Source organism: Gallus gallus, chromosome 2 (assembly GCF_016699485.2).
Source record: "Gallus gallus isolate bGalGal1 chromosome 2, bGalGal1.mat.broiler.GRCg7b, whole genome shotgun sequence".
NCBI lineage: Eukaryota > Metazoa > Chordata > Aves > Galliformes > Phasianidae > Gallus > Gallus gallus.
Window position 1 is genome coordinate 127,573,926 of NC_052533.1, and position 15,924 is coordinate 127,589,849.

The following is a 15,924-nucleotide window of genomic DNA, read 5'->3' on the forward strand; positions in this document are numbered from 1 at the left end:
TCTTACAGTGACACTGCATAAAAATGACCCGAACCGACCTATTGACCGTCCCTCAGTTTTACTGTTAACTAATTGAGATAATTGGAAAAGTTTATTAGTTAACATTGCCTAGTTACAAATTAACTTGTTGAAATACAGTGTGCGAGGGTCTTCAGTTGGAAAGCTTGAAGGACTTGTGAGAATTGAGTTCTTAGCCTGAGACAGCAGCTGGTTGAACTGCCAGAAAGCAATTCATTTTAACCTTTGAGCTTTCTGCTTTGAATTCTGAAGTAAGAATAGGTTTTCATAGCCTCTTTGTTATAAGTGAGGAGACATGCAGTCTTCTTTTTAAGAATTTTATTTAGCTGAGCTGTAACCATAGTTTTATAATTAATAGGTACATAACTAAAAATAGCAGGGAAATAAATGGATTTGGAAGATCAATTATGTTCCCTTTTCCAAGGGTTCAGAAGAGTAGAGGAACAATAGCATTTTAGTTTGGTAAATAGTGCACCTCATTGCTTTGTTGGATAAATTGTGCATGAAGGCAGTAGGTAAAGCTTTAGTATCACCAGAAGATTTGCCAGAAGACTTTTTTTTTCCCCCTGTAATATAGTGAAAAGAAAGCATTACATTAAATCCACATTTCATGGGCATATTATGAAAGGAAACTACTTATCAGTTCACATCTTACATAAGTAGGTAGTATGCATGTGCTTTATCCTGTTTTTCTCCCAGTAATCTTTTCCCCAGATCTTTGAATAAGGGACGTAAATTTACAATTCCATTTTTATGTGGAAACAAAAAAAGAACATGCATTTATTTATTGAGTTATTTTGCCTTAAATAGTATTATAAAATACATAACAGTGGTCGTCGCTTACTGATTTAATTACCAGTAGATGTAAGAGATACAATTTACTACAAAAAGAAGTAAAATCTCAAAGATGAATCAGTTGTGTAGTTTCCAAGCAAGTAATACAGGACACATTTCAGAAACATAAGAAATGGTTTAATTTCATTAACTGTGGTCTAATATGTTGTGCATCCCACTCTTGGTAAACCACAATGGCATTTACTGGCTATTGCTTCAAAGCACTACTGTTTTTCATCCATTTTCATTGGCCAAATGTGTCATAAGAGCATTAACTAAAGTCTGGAAAACAGTTCTCATGGATTTTGCTTTAATGATAAATCTAACGTATAGTGCACTTGCTGATATAATCAAGTGAATGGAATTTCCAAAATCTTGGCTTAATGTCTTTTAAGTATGAAGCAATCATGTTTTTATGAAGTAGCTTTTAAATGGCATTTGTTGAAGTGGAGAGCAGCTGGATTAGAAGGGTCTGTTTCTAACTGCAATCAGCAATGATCATAGTATCATATTACGATCACCCTATAAAATAGCTTGTATTTTAAGAAAAATGGGGAAAAAGTGGGGGTAGGAATGGAGAGAAGTAAGCATGGTCTATGTGATGCCCAAGGGGATCTGGAATAGGTTACTGTTTGATAGTGTTGCTTCAGCTGCTTTGGTAACAGTGTGGATTTCAATATAAGGAGTTCTTTATCAATTTAGGTTTTATCAGGTTTTAAAAATGTCGTGGAGATGCTGTCATTATGCATTTCTGAACCATTTTATGATGCTGGGGTTTAATTGTAATGTTTACCAGAATAAGATTTAACTCAAACAAAGACCATAATCAGAGAATACTTGACAGTTTTTCCCTATCCTTCTCTGTACTGCAAAATCTTACTGTTACTATTTCTGCATTTGTATCTTATAAAAGGAGTATATATATATATAGATAGGTAGATAGATAGATAGATATCCTATCTTGCTTTTGTCCCTTTTTCAGCTTGCAAACTCTTTCAACAGGGGCAGTATATTTTTTTACTTATACAACAGCAGTGGATATAGTAGCAGTGGTGTGTTTTGAAATGTAAAAGTGCTGGCTGAAACTCCAGCTTCAATTTAGAAAAGCACTGCATGCTTCCAGTAATTGTGTATGGGTTCTCTTCAATATTTTGTCTCAGTGGATTAACTTAAGCTGTTTTTTTTCTTTTTCAGCAATAACTTATAGTTTTCCTGTATTAGGCAATATATTTATATATATATGTATATATTTATATATATATTTCTTTTTTTCCCACTAAATTATCAAGGTATACTGATTTTACATTTTGTGGGAATGTCTGAAGTATTAGGCCTTAATGAATAATCAAAAAATGTGGAGGCATGAAATGATCCTGTTAAACACTGCTCCTGTTCGTCAATATTCTTGTGTCACCGCCTTGATTTATTTGTGCTGGAATGCAGTTTCACAACATATGGGAAGGGGTTAAGGGAAACTATTGTCATGATATAGCTAGATTATGATGACATTACAAAGGGTTGTCTCAGAGAGCTTGGGCCAGACTCATATCTTTACCTACAACAAGGACAAGCCAAGCAGTGTGTTTAGGCAGTTCAGGGAAATAAAAGCTGATGTTTTGCTCTCTCAATTCGGACTTCCCCTTGGGGGGCTGTCCTATTACAGCAGTGTTTAGGGCTTTCCTTCCTAGCATTTTGTCTCTTTCTTGGACACCCCCTCCCCTTAAGTGCTATGCATTTGTTGTATAGAAGTGGTCTCAGTAGAATGTGCAGAACTTCCAGGAGTGACCGAGTCCTTCACTTTGACAGATGATATGGAAGCATTGCTTTTGAAAGGCTGAATTTGAGTGATTTGACTAAAGTATGGCACATGCAATCAATCTAGAATTTTTTCTCGTGGCAGCAAGGTTAAGATTTTTATTTGTGTACAAGATTTCTTTATCAATCTGCATATGCAATATGAACATCACAGTTGTTCTATATGAATTGCACAGTGATTAATTTGTGTAATAATAAAATTATTACAAAACTGGAATCCTATCTTACCTAATGAATCATTGTTCTTTTAAGACTGTGTATTTCTCTAGAGAAGCTCATGCAATGAAATTGAATGCTTTTCTTGAGGTCAAACAGGAAATACCTGCCAACACCAGGTTTTGGGCTTTTTTCCATATCTAGTATTCTACACATTTGTTTTCTTTTATTTGAAAACTCAAATTCAACTATTTGTCCTCATTAGCCACCTGGTTTGTAGTGTTTATATCTTAATCCAATCCTGCCCAAGAGTGTTTCGTTCCCCTCTGAAGTAAATCAAAGCAAGAAATGTAGCAGAATAAAGTTCCTGACTGGTAGATTTGTGTAATCTGTTGTCTTGTAGCACCAAGGAAAAAACAATTCCATTTATTCTGCCTCCTCCCTCAGATTTCTATTTTTTGTGGTCCATTGTGAAGTATTGACTAACATTTATGACCTCTCATCACTTAAACTTTTTAAATGCTGTCTTAATGATTTGCAGAAAACTCAGATTTTTGCCAAGAGAGCTATTGTTTGGAAAAGCATAGGTTAAATTTACAGATCTTATTATTTTGCTGTATAATTTCATGATCATTTAAACTTGTTTTTCAAGAAACATATTTTAGTTTTTCTTCTGAAGTAGGATCTATGAATTTGTCATATTTTAATAAGATAAGCCATTTTTTCTTTGATTGTGACTGGTTCATCAGTAGTATAATATGCCATTAAATCTTGATAACATTGCTATCAAGCCATCACTCAATTCTACTTTATTCCATTGCTTCTTGTATCTATGATATGGACTCTGTCTTCAGTTTACCAGAAAAGAGCAATTAGTCATTTCTCTGTTTTTTTTATAGACCGTAAATTCAAGAGGCATGTTGTAGCTCTGAAATTGTAGTTTTTCTGTTTTGATTCTGAGCGATAGATATGTCTGCATAAAAGGAATGATTAACTTTGTCGTTGCTGTTTTTCCTGTTTTGTAAATGATGATTTTTGTTTTGAGGTGCCTTTCCATTTTCAGCATATGTTTAAGTAATTCTCGTTCTGAATATGACTGAGTATTGTTCATCTCTTTCCATCCCTCATGACTTTTCAGCATTTGCTACAACCTGCTGACCTTAAAAGAACAGCCACCTTTATACCCCATGAAGAAATCACTACGTGATTGTTCATTACCCATCAGTGATTCTAGCGATTAGATTTTGATGCCACAGCATTACTTTAACCCTTATCTATGTTACTGAGCCACCAATGGTGGTATTCCTGGTGGATGGTCCTGAAGTGTCATTAGGTCAAGTTTTGGGAAGTGGCCTCTGGGAACCTCCTCCTCTTCCTTCTTGAAATCTTGCAGTTACCGTAATGAGAAGGGGCAGTTGGGTATGGATTCCTGCTCTGTGTTCCCAGTGCTGTCAAATATTGCTGCACCCTGGGAAAAATATAGAAACGTTCTCAGTGCAAGTGAATGATGTTTTGAATTGGCATCATCCTCCAAGTGATGAAATCTAGGAGAGCTGTTATTAAACTCAATATTGACATACGTCATCTTCAAAACAGAGCATTTATGGGCAAGATTGGTCTAATGGTGTGATTGATAAACGTGAAAGAGAAGGAAGCACATACGCGTGCACAGAGTTTAAAGTTGAAATTTAATGGATGAAATGCATCAAGGATGGTGTCCATTTTTTCTCATATGCTTTTGATTCAATCTTGAAATTTAAAAATATGTACTTATATTGAGCATTCTGGATAGTTGTGGACAAAGTGATTTAAAGGTCCGATTAATTCTTAATTTATTTTATTCTTACTTTTGACATATGAAAGGTTTCTTAAAGGAAAGTTGCATCAAATTAGGGTTACTGCTCTTTCTGGTTCATTAAAGTGTTGTTAATGTCTATGACCACCATGAAATTGTATGAATGCTGGTGTCTTCCAAGCATTTCTGAGAAAAATTGCTTTTTTTGTTGACATTAAAATTGTGATTTAAAGAAACAAGCAAAGTAATTACAGAAAACTGTTTGTTCTGCACTTTTATCGAGTGTTTTTAGATATTCATCTGTGAACTGAGCAATTAGAGTGAAATACATAGAAAAATGCTGTGTAGTTATAGTAAATGTGACAAAGGATAATATATAACTAGTAAGAAGTTTTATGATATACTAACTATAATTGATTCCAGTGATTTGTCTGTTAAAGCCAATGCAAATAATTGTAACATCTGTCAAGAACCAACCACTAGCATGAAAACCTTTTAACATTTTGCACTTAATAAACTATTTTATACATAAACTACCTTATTGTTTATATTAAAAACTAAAAAATATTCAGTCTGTTCCAGCCATTCTAACAAAAACTTTAATAAGTAGTCATTGCATAAAAATGACACAATCCAGCAGTTATTTGGTAAGGCCAGCATAATCATAAATTTACCATCCATGCTTTTCCAAAAATACTAACCCATATTGTTCTCCCTGGACCTGTTGCAGGGATGACTAATCCAGCTGCTGAGGTCTCCCTTTATGTGTTTGATGGAACACTTGGCTTGCTAGGCTACAGCTGTGTGTTTATGTGCGCTGCACACCTGCAGAGGCCTGACAAATAGCTGTAGTATGCAGAGTATACAAAATTACCCTGGCAGTGCTGCAAATAAGGAAGTTTCTGTTTTGAAGTCCATATGTGTGTGAGCTTGAGATGCCAGCTGGGGTATTTATGTTGCATTGCACAGATGTAAAACTGCCAACTGATTTTATACCAAATAAAGGCTAATCTTTTTATACATACTTGGTGTCAGAGTTATGAAGTGGTACGTAAGAATGTTCTCACGACTTAGGTCTTTTAAAATAAAAGCTGACACTAGAAATGCTTGAACTTGCAATGTGCATAGAGGTTAAAGATAAAAACGCACTGTATTTATTTAGATATCTGCTGCACCAGAGTATCTTAAGGGTTTTATTTTTAGTGATGTATAGTTATTAACTGCACATAATCAGGACTTGATTTATTGTATGCCTATACACTATACTATATATCGGTGTTTTTTTTTTTCTGGAGGTCACTTCAGCTCTGCATTGAATCTGGTTTATGGGTTCTGAAATGTGAAAGCCCAATTTATATAGCTACTTAACTTGAAAGCTTCGCTTTCCTATTTTCAAATGTGCTTAATTTATAACACGGTGACAATTTTTCAGCAAATACAACAAGGATTTTGAAAATTGTTATTGCTGTTAGTTGACTTTGTTCGTGAGGTATAATTTTGAGGTAGGTTTTTCCTCCAAATACTTAGGAAATGCAAACAGCAGCACTAATTTCACTTGCAAAAACAATTGTAGCACATGTATATGTCATGATTGTTGAAACTGTTTTAGTGTGTTTTTGGATTTGTTGTTTTGGGCTCCTCGGCCACTTGTAGATGCACAGATTTCTGCTTAGGCCTATTGTACCACAGTATATACTTGAAACATATTTATACTAAATGCTTAAGAGCAAATATAACGGGAGCAAAGTTAAAGCATATCACTATAGAATGTGTCTCCAGGGCCTTAGGAATTTCTTTTTGCATAATGCCATGTACAGCTAAGGATTGACTAAACATCACACGTGTTTAAACCAAAAGCTTCATGTGTTTGCACATGCACACTCACACCCTAAGATAAGTTTTTGTCTCCCTGCGCTTAAAATTAATATCTGCAAATATGCCCAAAGTTTAAATGTTATCCAGACTAACACCGATCAGAAGTAAAATGTCTTGACTGCTTAATATGAAGCAGACGTTTCAGGTGTTACAGCTAGTTAGAAAGAGTTGAGACGTACCCATAATATTGCAAGGGCGTGTCTTGTTGGCTAAGGGAAAATAAGCATAAAATTTTAACTCCTGAGAACTCATCCACACCATAGTGAGGGCTGAGAAACAGTGCAGAGTGAACCTGAGTGAAAACCAGGCTTCAAAAGAAGTCACTTCTGCTAGATGAGTATAGGAAGTCTTAATTGTTGTTATGTCCTCTGGTTAGGAAGTGTATTTAAGACCAAAAGAGCACAATTCTGTTGGTTGTGAGGAAATATGTTGCAAAGATGGTGTAGTTATTTTGTGTCAGGGCCAGCTCCCTTGTAGGATATCACTTCAAACAGACTGCCGCCACTGCAGGTTGCAAACACACAATTGAAGGCTTCTAGTTCTCAGCTCATGCACAGATGTCTTTCAATAAGTTTAGCCAGTAATTTCTTCAAATTGCTCACTTTATCAGCAGCACATGTCATCAATCCTCAGTGGTTGCTCAAGTCAAACTACAGAATCCTTAGCTTACAGACACAGCTGCAAACAGGTGAACAGGCAGAAAGTAATTTGTGCAGCTTGGTGGCTGTCAGACAAAAGACAGACAATCTGTGTTTAAAACAGATTGCAGGCCTTGCATGAGCCAGACAAAAGGGATTTCTACAACTGCAAATAATTCCAAGGTTAACATATTTTCCTTTCTGCCATTAGGTGATTTGTTAAAATTGGAAACAATGAGCATTATAAATCTACACAGAAACTAGAGATAAGATGAAAGAGAAAAAGAGATTGCTAAATAAGTTTACATCCTTCTGTTGAAAAGCATGCAACTGGCATTCTTAGAGGCCTCACTCATCTTTGTAAACTAAGCAAAGCTGTAATACCCATATTCAGTATGTATTTGAAATTATGTTAAGGGCAACTAATTGGCTACAGTATTGCTAAAAAAAGGGGGGGAGGGGGGAAAAAAAAAGCAAGTTTGGAGTAATGTTCCTCTGTTTTTAAAAAGCTGACTTTTTTTCAGTGATAGAAAAAAATAAATTGTAAGCTTTTTAGTTGCCTGCATTTTCAGTTGTTTGTTCTTGCTTTTGTTGTGTAAAAAATTCAAACTGGATTTGGATCTCATTCTAAGATACTGTGAAGATTTATCAGGATTTCATTTTAAATCCTCTATTTCCTTCGATATTATAATACAGCATAGATGTATCGAGTTTTATTCTACTAAGTGTATCAGAATTAAAATGTTTTACAAATAAGCTAACTGTAGTGCTAACTTAATTATAGTAAGTTAGAAAACATGCAAGTCCCAAGTCACAGATATTACTTCTTCATATGCTTGGATATAGAATAGCTAATCCTTCCACTTCTCATGGGCTACATAAACTTGCCTTGACCCCAAAACTTCTTCAACAGTGTTCCATGAGGTACTAATCAAGCTAATGTAATATAGCCCTTCTTCCTGTTTAGATCAGTGAGTAAGTACTTACGTGCAATAATATTGACGGGTAATTCTATGCTTGGTTTAAGTTGTTCTGGCAAATTTATTTTCCACATTGTTTAAAACTTACCACCATAGAGGTAGGTGGATGGCAGAAATTGCAAAGAGTAACTGTCTACTTTGAACCAGCGTCTGGTTTTGTGAAGATATGATTCTTTGCACAGAGAATAGATCAGTCTTGTAAGCACACTCTTTGAAATGACTTGAAATCAATGTGTCTTCTGTGTGTAATACAGCAATGCTTAAGTACAGTAAATTCACAAGTACAATTGTATGATTCTGGTCAATCTTACACCAAGTGTATAAACATAAATTATTCAAATTGTTCTCCCAGAGTTCACTGTTGTCTTGCAAATGAAAGAACAGCTGATTGGAAAAAAATACGGCCTCCTTTTTATTTCATGGTCGTGCCTATATTACCTACTTGAGTCTAGTATTATTGTTCTTAGAATTGAACAATACCATTGGTAGGCTACTACAAGTTTGTCCTTTTATCAAAAGGAGGTACTAAGCAATTCTTCAGGCGAAACTTAGCTGAGGTTGCAGTGAAGAATTCCTTAAATTTCTCAACTACAAAGCGTATGTCACAGCATGTGCTTGAATACTCTGTACTATGAAAATCGTCTCTTTTGGTGCTTTGTGTTCACTAAGAGCTAACTCCAAGATTAAATTGCGTCTTTAAAATATATCCTATTATGGACTTTCCTTGCTTTTCGATTTTTCAAAGTATATGTCTGAATAGGCAGTAAGATTTTTAACCTCTCATAAATTAATAACACTAGTGGAGATTGTCTGTTCTTTGGATGGGGAAGTTCATGTATGAAGTTTTTTCTGTAATACTGACAGAATGCCAATTGTTGTTGGTTGTGCAGGGTGTATGCCACAGACTGTAGCCTGACGTGGTTACGGTGTTAGCATGCATGTGTTTCATGCATTTGCTGTGAAGGTGAGATCATCATCTTTAAAGGATGGTTTTAATTTGTGTTGCTGAATCAAGTGGATACTGTATTTAAGGAAGGGAAAAAAGTGTACTCATGCAGGTTGCTGTCTGCAGTCCAAATTGCTGATCAGAGAGTCTTTATACACATCGGTAATGTGCTGTGCAATATAAGCTGAAATATATTCCACAAGGGAGGAAAACGGAATAGGTTACATACGCTGTTCCTAAGTGCAATGAATATAAAACTCCATTACTCACTTTAAGCAGGTGCTTTTTATATGAGGCTTTAAAGAAATATAAAACTGCTGGTGAAATGATTGGTTTGTACAGACACGACTTAACTTCCAGTACTTTGACCAGATAAAGAGGCTAAAAATATTTCTACAAACATTTCTTTAATGATTTCAAGGATTAAAGGTTAATATCCTCCTGGTGTAAGAAACTGCCATTCCAGACACTAAATGTACTGTTTCTTTTTAAGCCCTCAATAGTGGCACAGAATATTTAAAAGAAAATATAAACATTTCTGCTAAACATAGAGCATTGTGTTTTTTGAGTTTTTATCCTGTATAAATAATGTGTATTTAAATTGCTGGGAGGAGCGCAGTGATATCATGAAGAAAAGCAGTGAAATACAGGAAACTTGAATAACAAGGATATTCTACTTAGGAACAAAACTGCACTTTAAATAAAGTGGAAATAGCCTGTCTTTTTGTTCTTTGAAGTAGTACACGCTGTCTAAGAAGAATGGGGATGCTGCTGTAGTTAGTAATGATTTCGGTATTTTTTCATGTATTCTGCACCTTGTTTTACTTTCTTATCCTGTCTGAATTACTTTCTTCCTGACCTTTCTTGCTCTCTCTACAGCCAGTGTCCCCAGGAGATGTTGCCCATCATTTAACCATGTCACTGCCAGCTTTCCTCCTCAGCCACTTTTATCTAACTGAAACAAGTCTCTTTGGTTTCTTCCAGTACCCCCAGCAACCAAGATTCAAACAGTTAATGATTATACATTAGATGTCAGATATAACAATTTTTTGTTACCATCACTAAATACCTATATTCATGTGAATTTTTATAAGCCTTTGTTCTTTCTTTTCTCTAAGAATTACTGTATTCATCCTCAGAATGCTTAATTTTTTTGTCTTTCTACTGCTCTGTAACTGTTCTGTGCAGTATGCAATTATCTCAGATGGAGCTTGGGGCCGATTTCAGATGTTAAATACTCTGTCTGACAAAGAGTGGGTGACCAGGTGTCATGTGTGATTAGTGGTAATCTCGCAGCTATGTGTAGGTTGAGGTTGGATTTAGCATTGCTTGTCTCCGGCCTAGGAAGTATGTTACATAGCACTTGGAGGGTCAGACCTGCTCTGGTGAGTGAGGCTTGTAGAGGACAAAGGAGTACAAACTCACAGGAAGCCAGGCTTTATGAGTTTTGTAGTTACCAAAAAGCTTATTTAAAGATATGTGTGTTAGAGAAATGAGCTCTACAGTTAAAATGAAAGGTGAAGAGATCCGACGTGAACTGTGGTTCTTCTGAGACTCTGTTCTTTCACTCTAAATGTTGTCCTAGAAAACCATAGATGTAATTTTTTTTTTAGTAAAAAGGTCCGTTGTAACTAGAGAATAAAATGCAGGCTTTGTTCCAGAGCTGAAGATAAATGGCAAGTTAAACTTAGCGTATTTGAAGATAAGGCATTTGTAATGGTACTGCATTCAAATTAAATATCTCTATCTGTACAACTGCCTTTGTTGTCTTTGGGATCTTACTTCAATTACTTTGTGATGAAAGTTTTTCAAGTTCTTATTGCATCCTGGCAGCATTTCAGTCAATGTCATTTGTCATTGGAACAGGTTGCCTAGAGGGTTCTGGAGTCTCCTTCTATGGAGATATTCAAGACCCATCTGGATGCCGACCTGTGTGGCCTATTGTAGAGTACCTGCTTTAGCAGAGGGTTGGACTGGATGATGTCTTAAGGTCCCTTCCAACCCCTGTGATTCTGTGTGTGATTTCAGCATTTGTCTACTGACTGTATGTAAATGAGTGTCAATAGAAGACACTTTTTCAGTTAGATATTCAGATTCTGAATAGCTTTTCTGTTTTCTTGGCAGAAAAATGTTATTTTAATGTGGTTAAATTGTGCTCCTACTATTTGTGTCATAAGATGCGTTGATATCTGAAATGCAGCTGTTGAATCCTGCAGAAAGGAAAACAACCTTCTTTTTGAACCTCTTCTTACAATAGCAGAAACAGTGCTACTAAAACCACATTAATCCCATGTCCTGCCCAGTGTTGTGTTGCCAAATCTAAAATCTTAGCTTCAATTAGATATGCTTATAATTGTCAATGCCTGAATTGTCTGAATGTTAGGAATAAGAAGGTTAAGGAGATATTTGCCCAAAATAAATCTTTTCACAGCAGGGTTTTAGAGTTGCTATCTATAGTATATATTTAAATTTAATGGGGAGCATTCATTCTCTATTTATGTCAAAAAGAACAACAGTCAGACTGTGTATGAATTGTATTTCTGTATCTGAGACTGTGAATATTTCAGGATTTTCCTTGTCCTTCCTTACTGTTGGTTGGGGTAAGTGTGCTGGTGTCAGCATCCTGGGTAAAGGCAGTTTAGGGAATGTTTCCAAGCTCCAGGACATATTGTCAGTAAAGTGTGAGTTTATTTTTTTTATTTTTCCCCTTATCGTAGCTATGAAGTTCTTGTTTGAGCACTCAAAACTGAGGAGTTATTTCACCTGACTGGATAATGACTTCAGGCAGATTATCAGTGATAAAGAGGTGTTTCTGACCTGGAGTGCCTCCAAACATTATTCCAAATGTTCTGTGATTTCAGTCATGTATTCACAGGTTTCTTATTTTCTTCTCAATTTGAAGCAGGAATTTTAGGAAGATAGGGAAATTTCTGGATTAAGACAGATGGGGAACTATATGAAAGTCATAGCGTGGAATCTGAAAATGGAAATGTAGTAGCAGTGTTTTGCCATATTTCAGTGGCTCTTCTTGCAGATGAAATGATGCTCTTTGGTAAGTTCTGTTTTTTCAATATGTTAATCGCCATTATTAATTGAAGTTTATAAATCTGTTTAGAAAATGGAGAGGTCATAATTGGTTTACAGGTGTCTTGAGGAAAAGTATTAGTTACACAGGTTTTGATATGGGCCTCTAAGCTGAAAACCATTGTATGACTGTGAGCTTGTCTCTGAAGCTTGTTTGTGAACACACTAAGTAGATGGTTTTTATGTTGAATGCACATGCATGTGGTCTGTGCAGCTTATGTTCATATGAAGCGAAGAGCAGATTTTTTTCTTGATAAATCTTTTGCTTAAAAATGTGATATCTTGCTTGCTTGGGCCCGTGTCTAGTTTATCTGGTAAGGGAGATATATGATAGATACTTAATGTCTCTGTTTCTATCTCTTTCTGATGTGGAACTACGGGACAAGCAGTTCAGTAGAAAAGCTGCCCTGATCATCATACATAAGATGTGAGACGAGTCTATCAGATCCTCTTGTTGTTGCCCTGTTAAGTCTAAGGAGAGAGAGGAGAGAAGATAGAAATTTCTAAGAATAGTGGTATGTATACTGGAAACTAGTTGACACCACTGTGAGAATATAAATAGTCAAGATAATCAGTATTGGAAAAGCAGTAATGATTCTAAGTGAAGCTGAAATAGTACAAAATAGATCTGCATGTTGACACTTCCTTAAAATGAGCTGATTTAATTGCTGTGTTTTGAAGAGACAGAATAGTTTTATGAGTGCCTACGTTAAGGCTGTAAAATGTAATGGGCAGATTATGGTGACAAATTTTTAAAAAATTGAATTGTGAGTATTGTCATTTGGGAAACATCATCACAAATTATCATTATACTACAGAAGATAATGAGAGTCTATTAATAACCTGATTTCTGCATTTTAGAACATCTGTTTTTGCCATTTAAAGCAACAAGATCAACAGAAGGAACTCCACACTCAGTGTTTTCTGTTACTCTGTGTGAGGAAGCATAGTTACAAGCGATGTTTAAAATCCCATGCTGCTGCAGTTGTGCTGCATTGACGAACCTGGCAGCCCATGGTCCCACAATGCTCTAACTGGGACAAGCGGCACTGACACCAACTGGAGCTCATCTTTGTGGCGTCTGCTGTGTTCCTGGTAGAACCAAGATGAATTTTCTGAGGAATTTGATGCTAAAAGCAGTCTCTAGCTTAGATCAGTGCAGATTTGTGAAGTCCTCAGAGGGGGGGAGGAAGTCCCTAAGGGGGACTGTTTAAGCAGAGGCTGAACACAAGTGAGTATCTTCTGTTATGGAAACAAGATTTCTTTTATGTTTTAATTTATTTATTAGCTTTTCTGTATTAGTCATGTAAAACTATATATGGTTATGTGAAAATAGTTGGAATTTTTTTGTTTCCAGAAAGACCCTTAGGCTTAAAATTTAATTTAATTCAGTTATTAATTGCTTGCTTTATTTGTGGATTGATCTTTTTTTACTGAGTTTGAAATCGTTGTGATGTGTAAGTGCCGCTGTTTTGCTAGATCATATTGCCAAACCATAGTTTATTGATACTTAATGCTTTAAATATTGAAATTTTTCTTCTGAGGCCGTAACCTAAATATGGAGAGAATTCATTTGGAGCTGCTTCTAGGAGTTTTAGTCATGCCTTATTCATTTCCTATTTCATATTTTTCAGTTCTCTCCTTTACTACCTTTCTAAGGAATTATTTATTGTATATCAAGGATTTGGCAGCACACAGACTTTTGTAGTAAGAATCAATAATGCACCTCTTCTGCTGGTTTCCTGGCTTTTCTGTTGATCAATTCACATTTTCTCTCTTGGTTTCCCTTTGATCATTGCAAATTCCTCTTATAAAAAATGGATTGGTAAAAGACCTTGCAGCCCACAAAGCCAACCGTACCCTGGGCTGCATTAAAAGAACTTTGGTCAGCAGGGCAATGGAGGTGATCCTGCTCTTTTATTCTGCACTGTGAGACCTCATCTGGAGTACTGTGTCCAGATGTGGAGTTCTCAGTGCAGGAGGGATGTGGACCTGTTAGAGTGCATGCAGAGGAGGGCCACAAAAATGATCCAAGGGATGGAACACCTCTCCTACGAGGATAGGCTGAGAAGACGGCCTGTTCAGCCTGGAGAAGGGAAGGCTTCAGGGAGACCTGAGAGTGGCCTGTCAGTATTTAAAGTGGGACTTATAGCCATTTCTTATAGAAGGAAGGGGCAGACTCTTAGCAGCGTCTGCTGTAACAGGACAAGGGGAAATGGCTTCAAACTAAAGGAGGGGAGATTTAGATTGGATGTAAGAAAGAGATTTTATACACTAAGGATGATGAGGACTGGAACAGGTTGCCCAGAGAGGTGGTGGATGTCCTGTCCCTGGAGACATTCAAAGTCAGGCTGGAAGGGCTGAGAGCAACCTGAACTAGCTGTAGGTGTCCCTGTTCATTGCAGGGGAGTTGGACTAGATGACCTTTAAAAGTCCCTTCCAACTCGAACAATTCTATGATTCTAAGACATTTAGGCCACTGGTAAAATCACTAATTAGTAAAATCTTTCAAATGGGTTTTAAGATATTGCTCAGCATTGATAGTTTGTCAGCATAAGTCTTGGGCCGATCTATAAATGAGTCATAACTGTGACCTGTCTTTTTGTTCACTCCCACTTGCTCACAGTGTCACTGACTTAGCAATGTGTCAATCTGGGGAAGTGAGGACCAAATCTATTACCAAAAAAACAAGGGGAACGTCTTCTGTGTGTTGTATTCTGTGTGTGATATTCAAATTTGGCTAAAGCTTGTTTGATCACAGGTGTCAGTATTATTACATATTGGGAAGGAAATGTGGTTTTTATTGCAAATAGTTTTACAGTGAGGAAGATGTTCTTTCGAAGCAGCATTAGGTTGTATTTGGTAGAGACAGGTACACAGCTCTTTCTATCTTTATTTTTTTAATCATGATCCTGATGAAAATGAATGAACTAAGGAAAATGTGGGGTGGAATGAGAAAATGTTCTCTGTTTTTTGACTATGTAAGGTAGAAAAGTCAAGTAAATCATGGTGATACTTTCTGAAGTATGGTTCCAGAAGAGTAAGTGCAGTACAAATTCCACTTGCATGGTTATTTTTAATACCTCAAATATAAGCCTTTCTCATGCTTCATTTTCAGTAACTTTGCAGAAGTTGAAATTTGGAAAGTGTTGCTTGCTTGCCATGAGAGATTTGGTTCACCTTGTTCCACTTTGAGTTCATGCTTCATGTCTTTGCTGAAAAAAAAAATCTTCTTTAGTGTTTATCCACATACCAAATTTGAATTTGTAGTTGGATACACGAAACGTTTCTTATCTATGAGTGTTAACATTAACATCTTCCTGCTGAAAAGATTGTCTGAGAAGACAGAGCTGCCAGAGAATTTACGGATGTTCTGAAATAGGTGTTTAAGGAACATTTTAGCTGTGTGTATGACCACAGAGACTTTGATTTTAAAATGATGTCATTATGGAAGAGAAAATGGAGGGTATTTGGGAAGAATTGAAGATTTATGGTTGGAAACTACAGATGGGCAGAGGCACAGATAGTAAACAGGTCTGCTTCTCTATAGGATGGTTTGCCAATTTTGACAAGTTGAGTGAGGCATGGTTCATCCCTTCCAAAAAATATGGAGGTGGAGGAAAATGTGGTGTTTCCCATATTAAACCTATTCACTGTAAATGGTTCACTGAAATATCTAATTTATCTCTGCTTTGAAAAAGAAACGTGAAGCTTGGCAAGGAGTGTAACCTTAGGATCATGTCGATTTTTGTCTTTGTGATAAAAATCTAGGTAGCCATCCTA

General features: G+C 36.2%; 1 protein-coding gene across 6 annotated transcripts in view; it reads left to right on the forward strand.

The window, feature by feature from the left end:
• VPS13B (vacuolar protein sorting 13 homolog B) overlaps positions 1–15,924 on the forward strand; it is a 411,590-nt gene that overhangs the window by 111,616 nt on the left and 284,050 nt on the right. Inside the window, exon 18 of one of the 6 annotated variants that reach the window (XM_046937953.1) lies at positions 5,349–5,714. The exons of the other annotated variants lie outside the window; for them this stretch is intronic. Within the exon in view, the coding sequence (XP_046793909.1) occupies positions 5,349–5,464 (116 nt within the window). The 3' untranslated portion in view covers positions 5,465–5,714. Of the gene's footprint in view, positions 1–5,348; positions 5,715–15,924 lie in introns of those variants that run through there. 6 annotated transcript variants of the gene reach the window in all.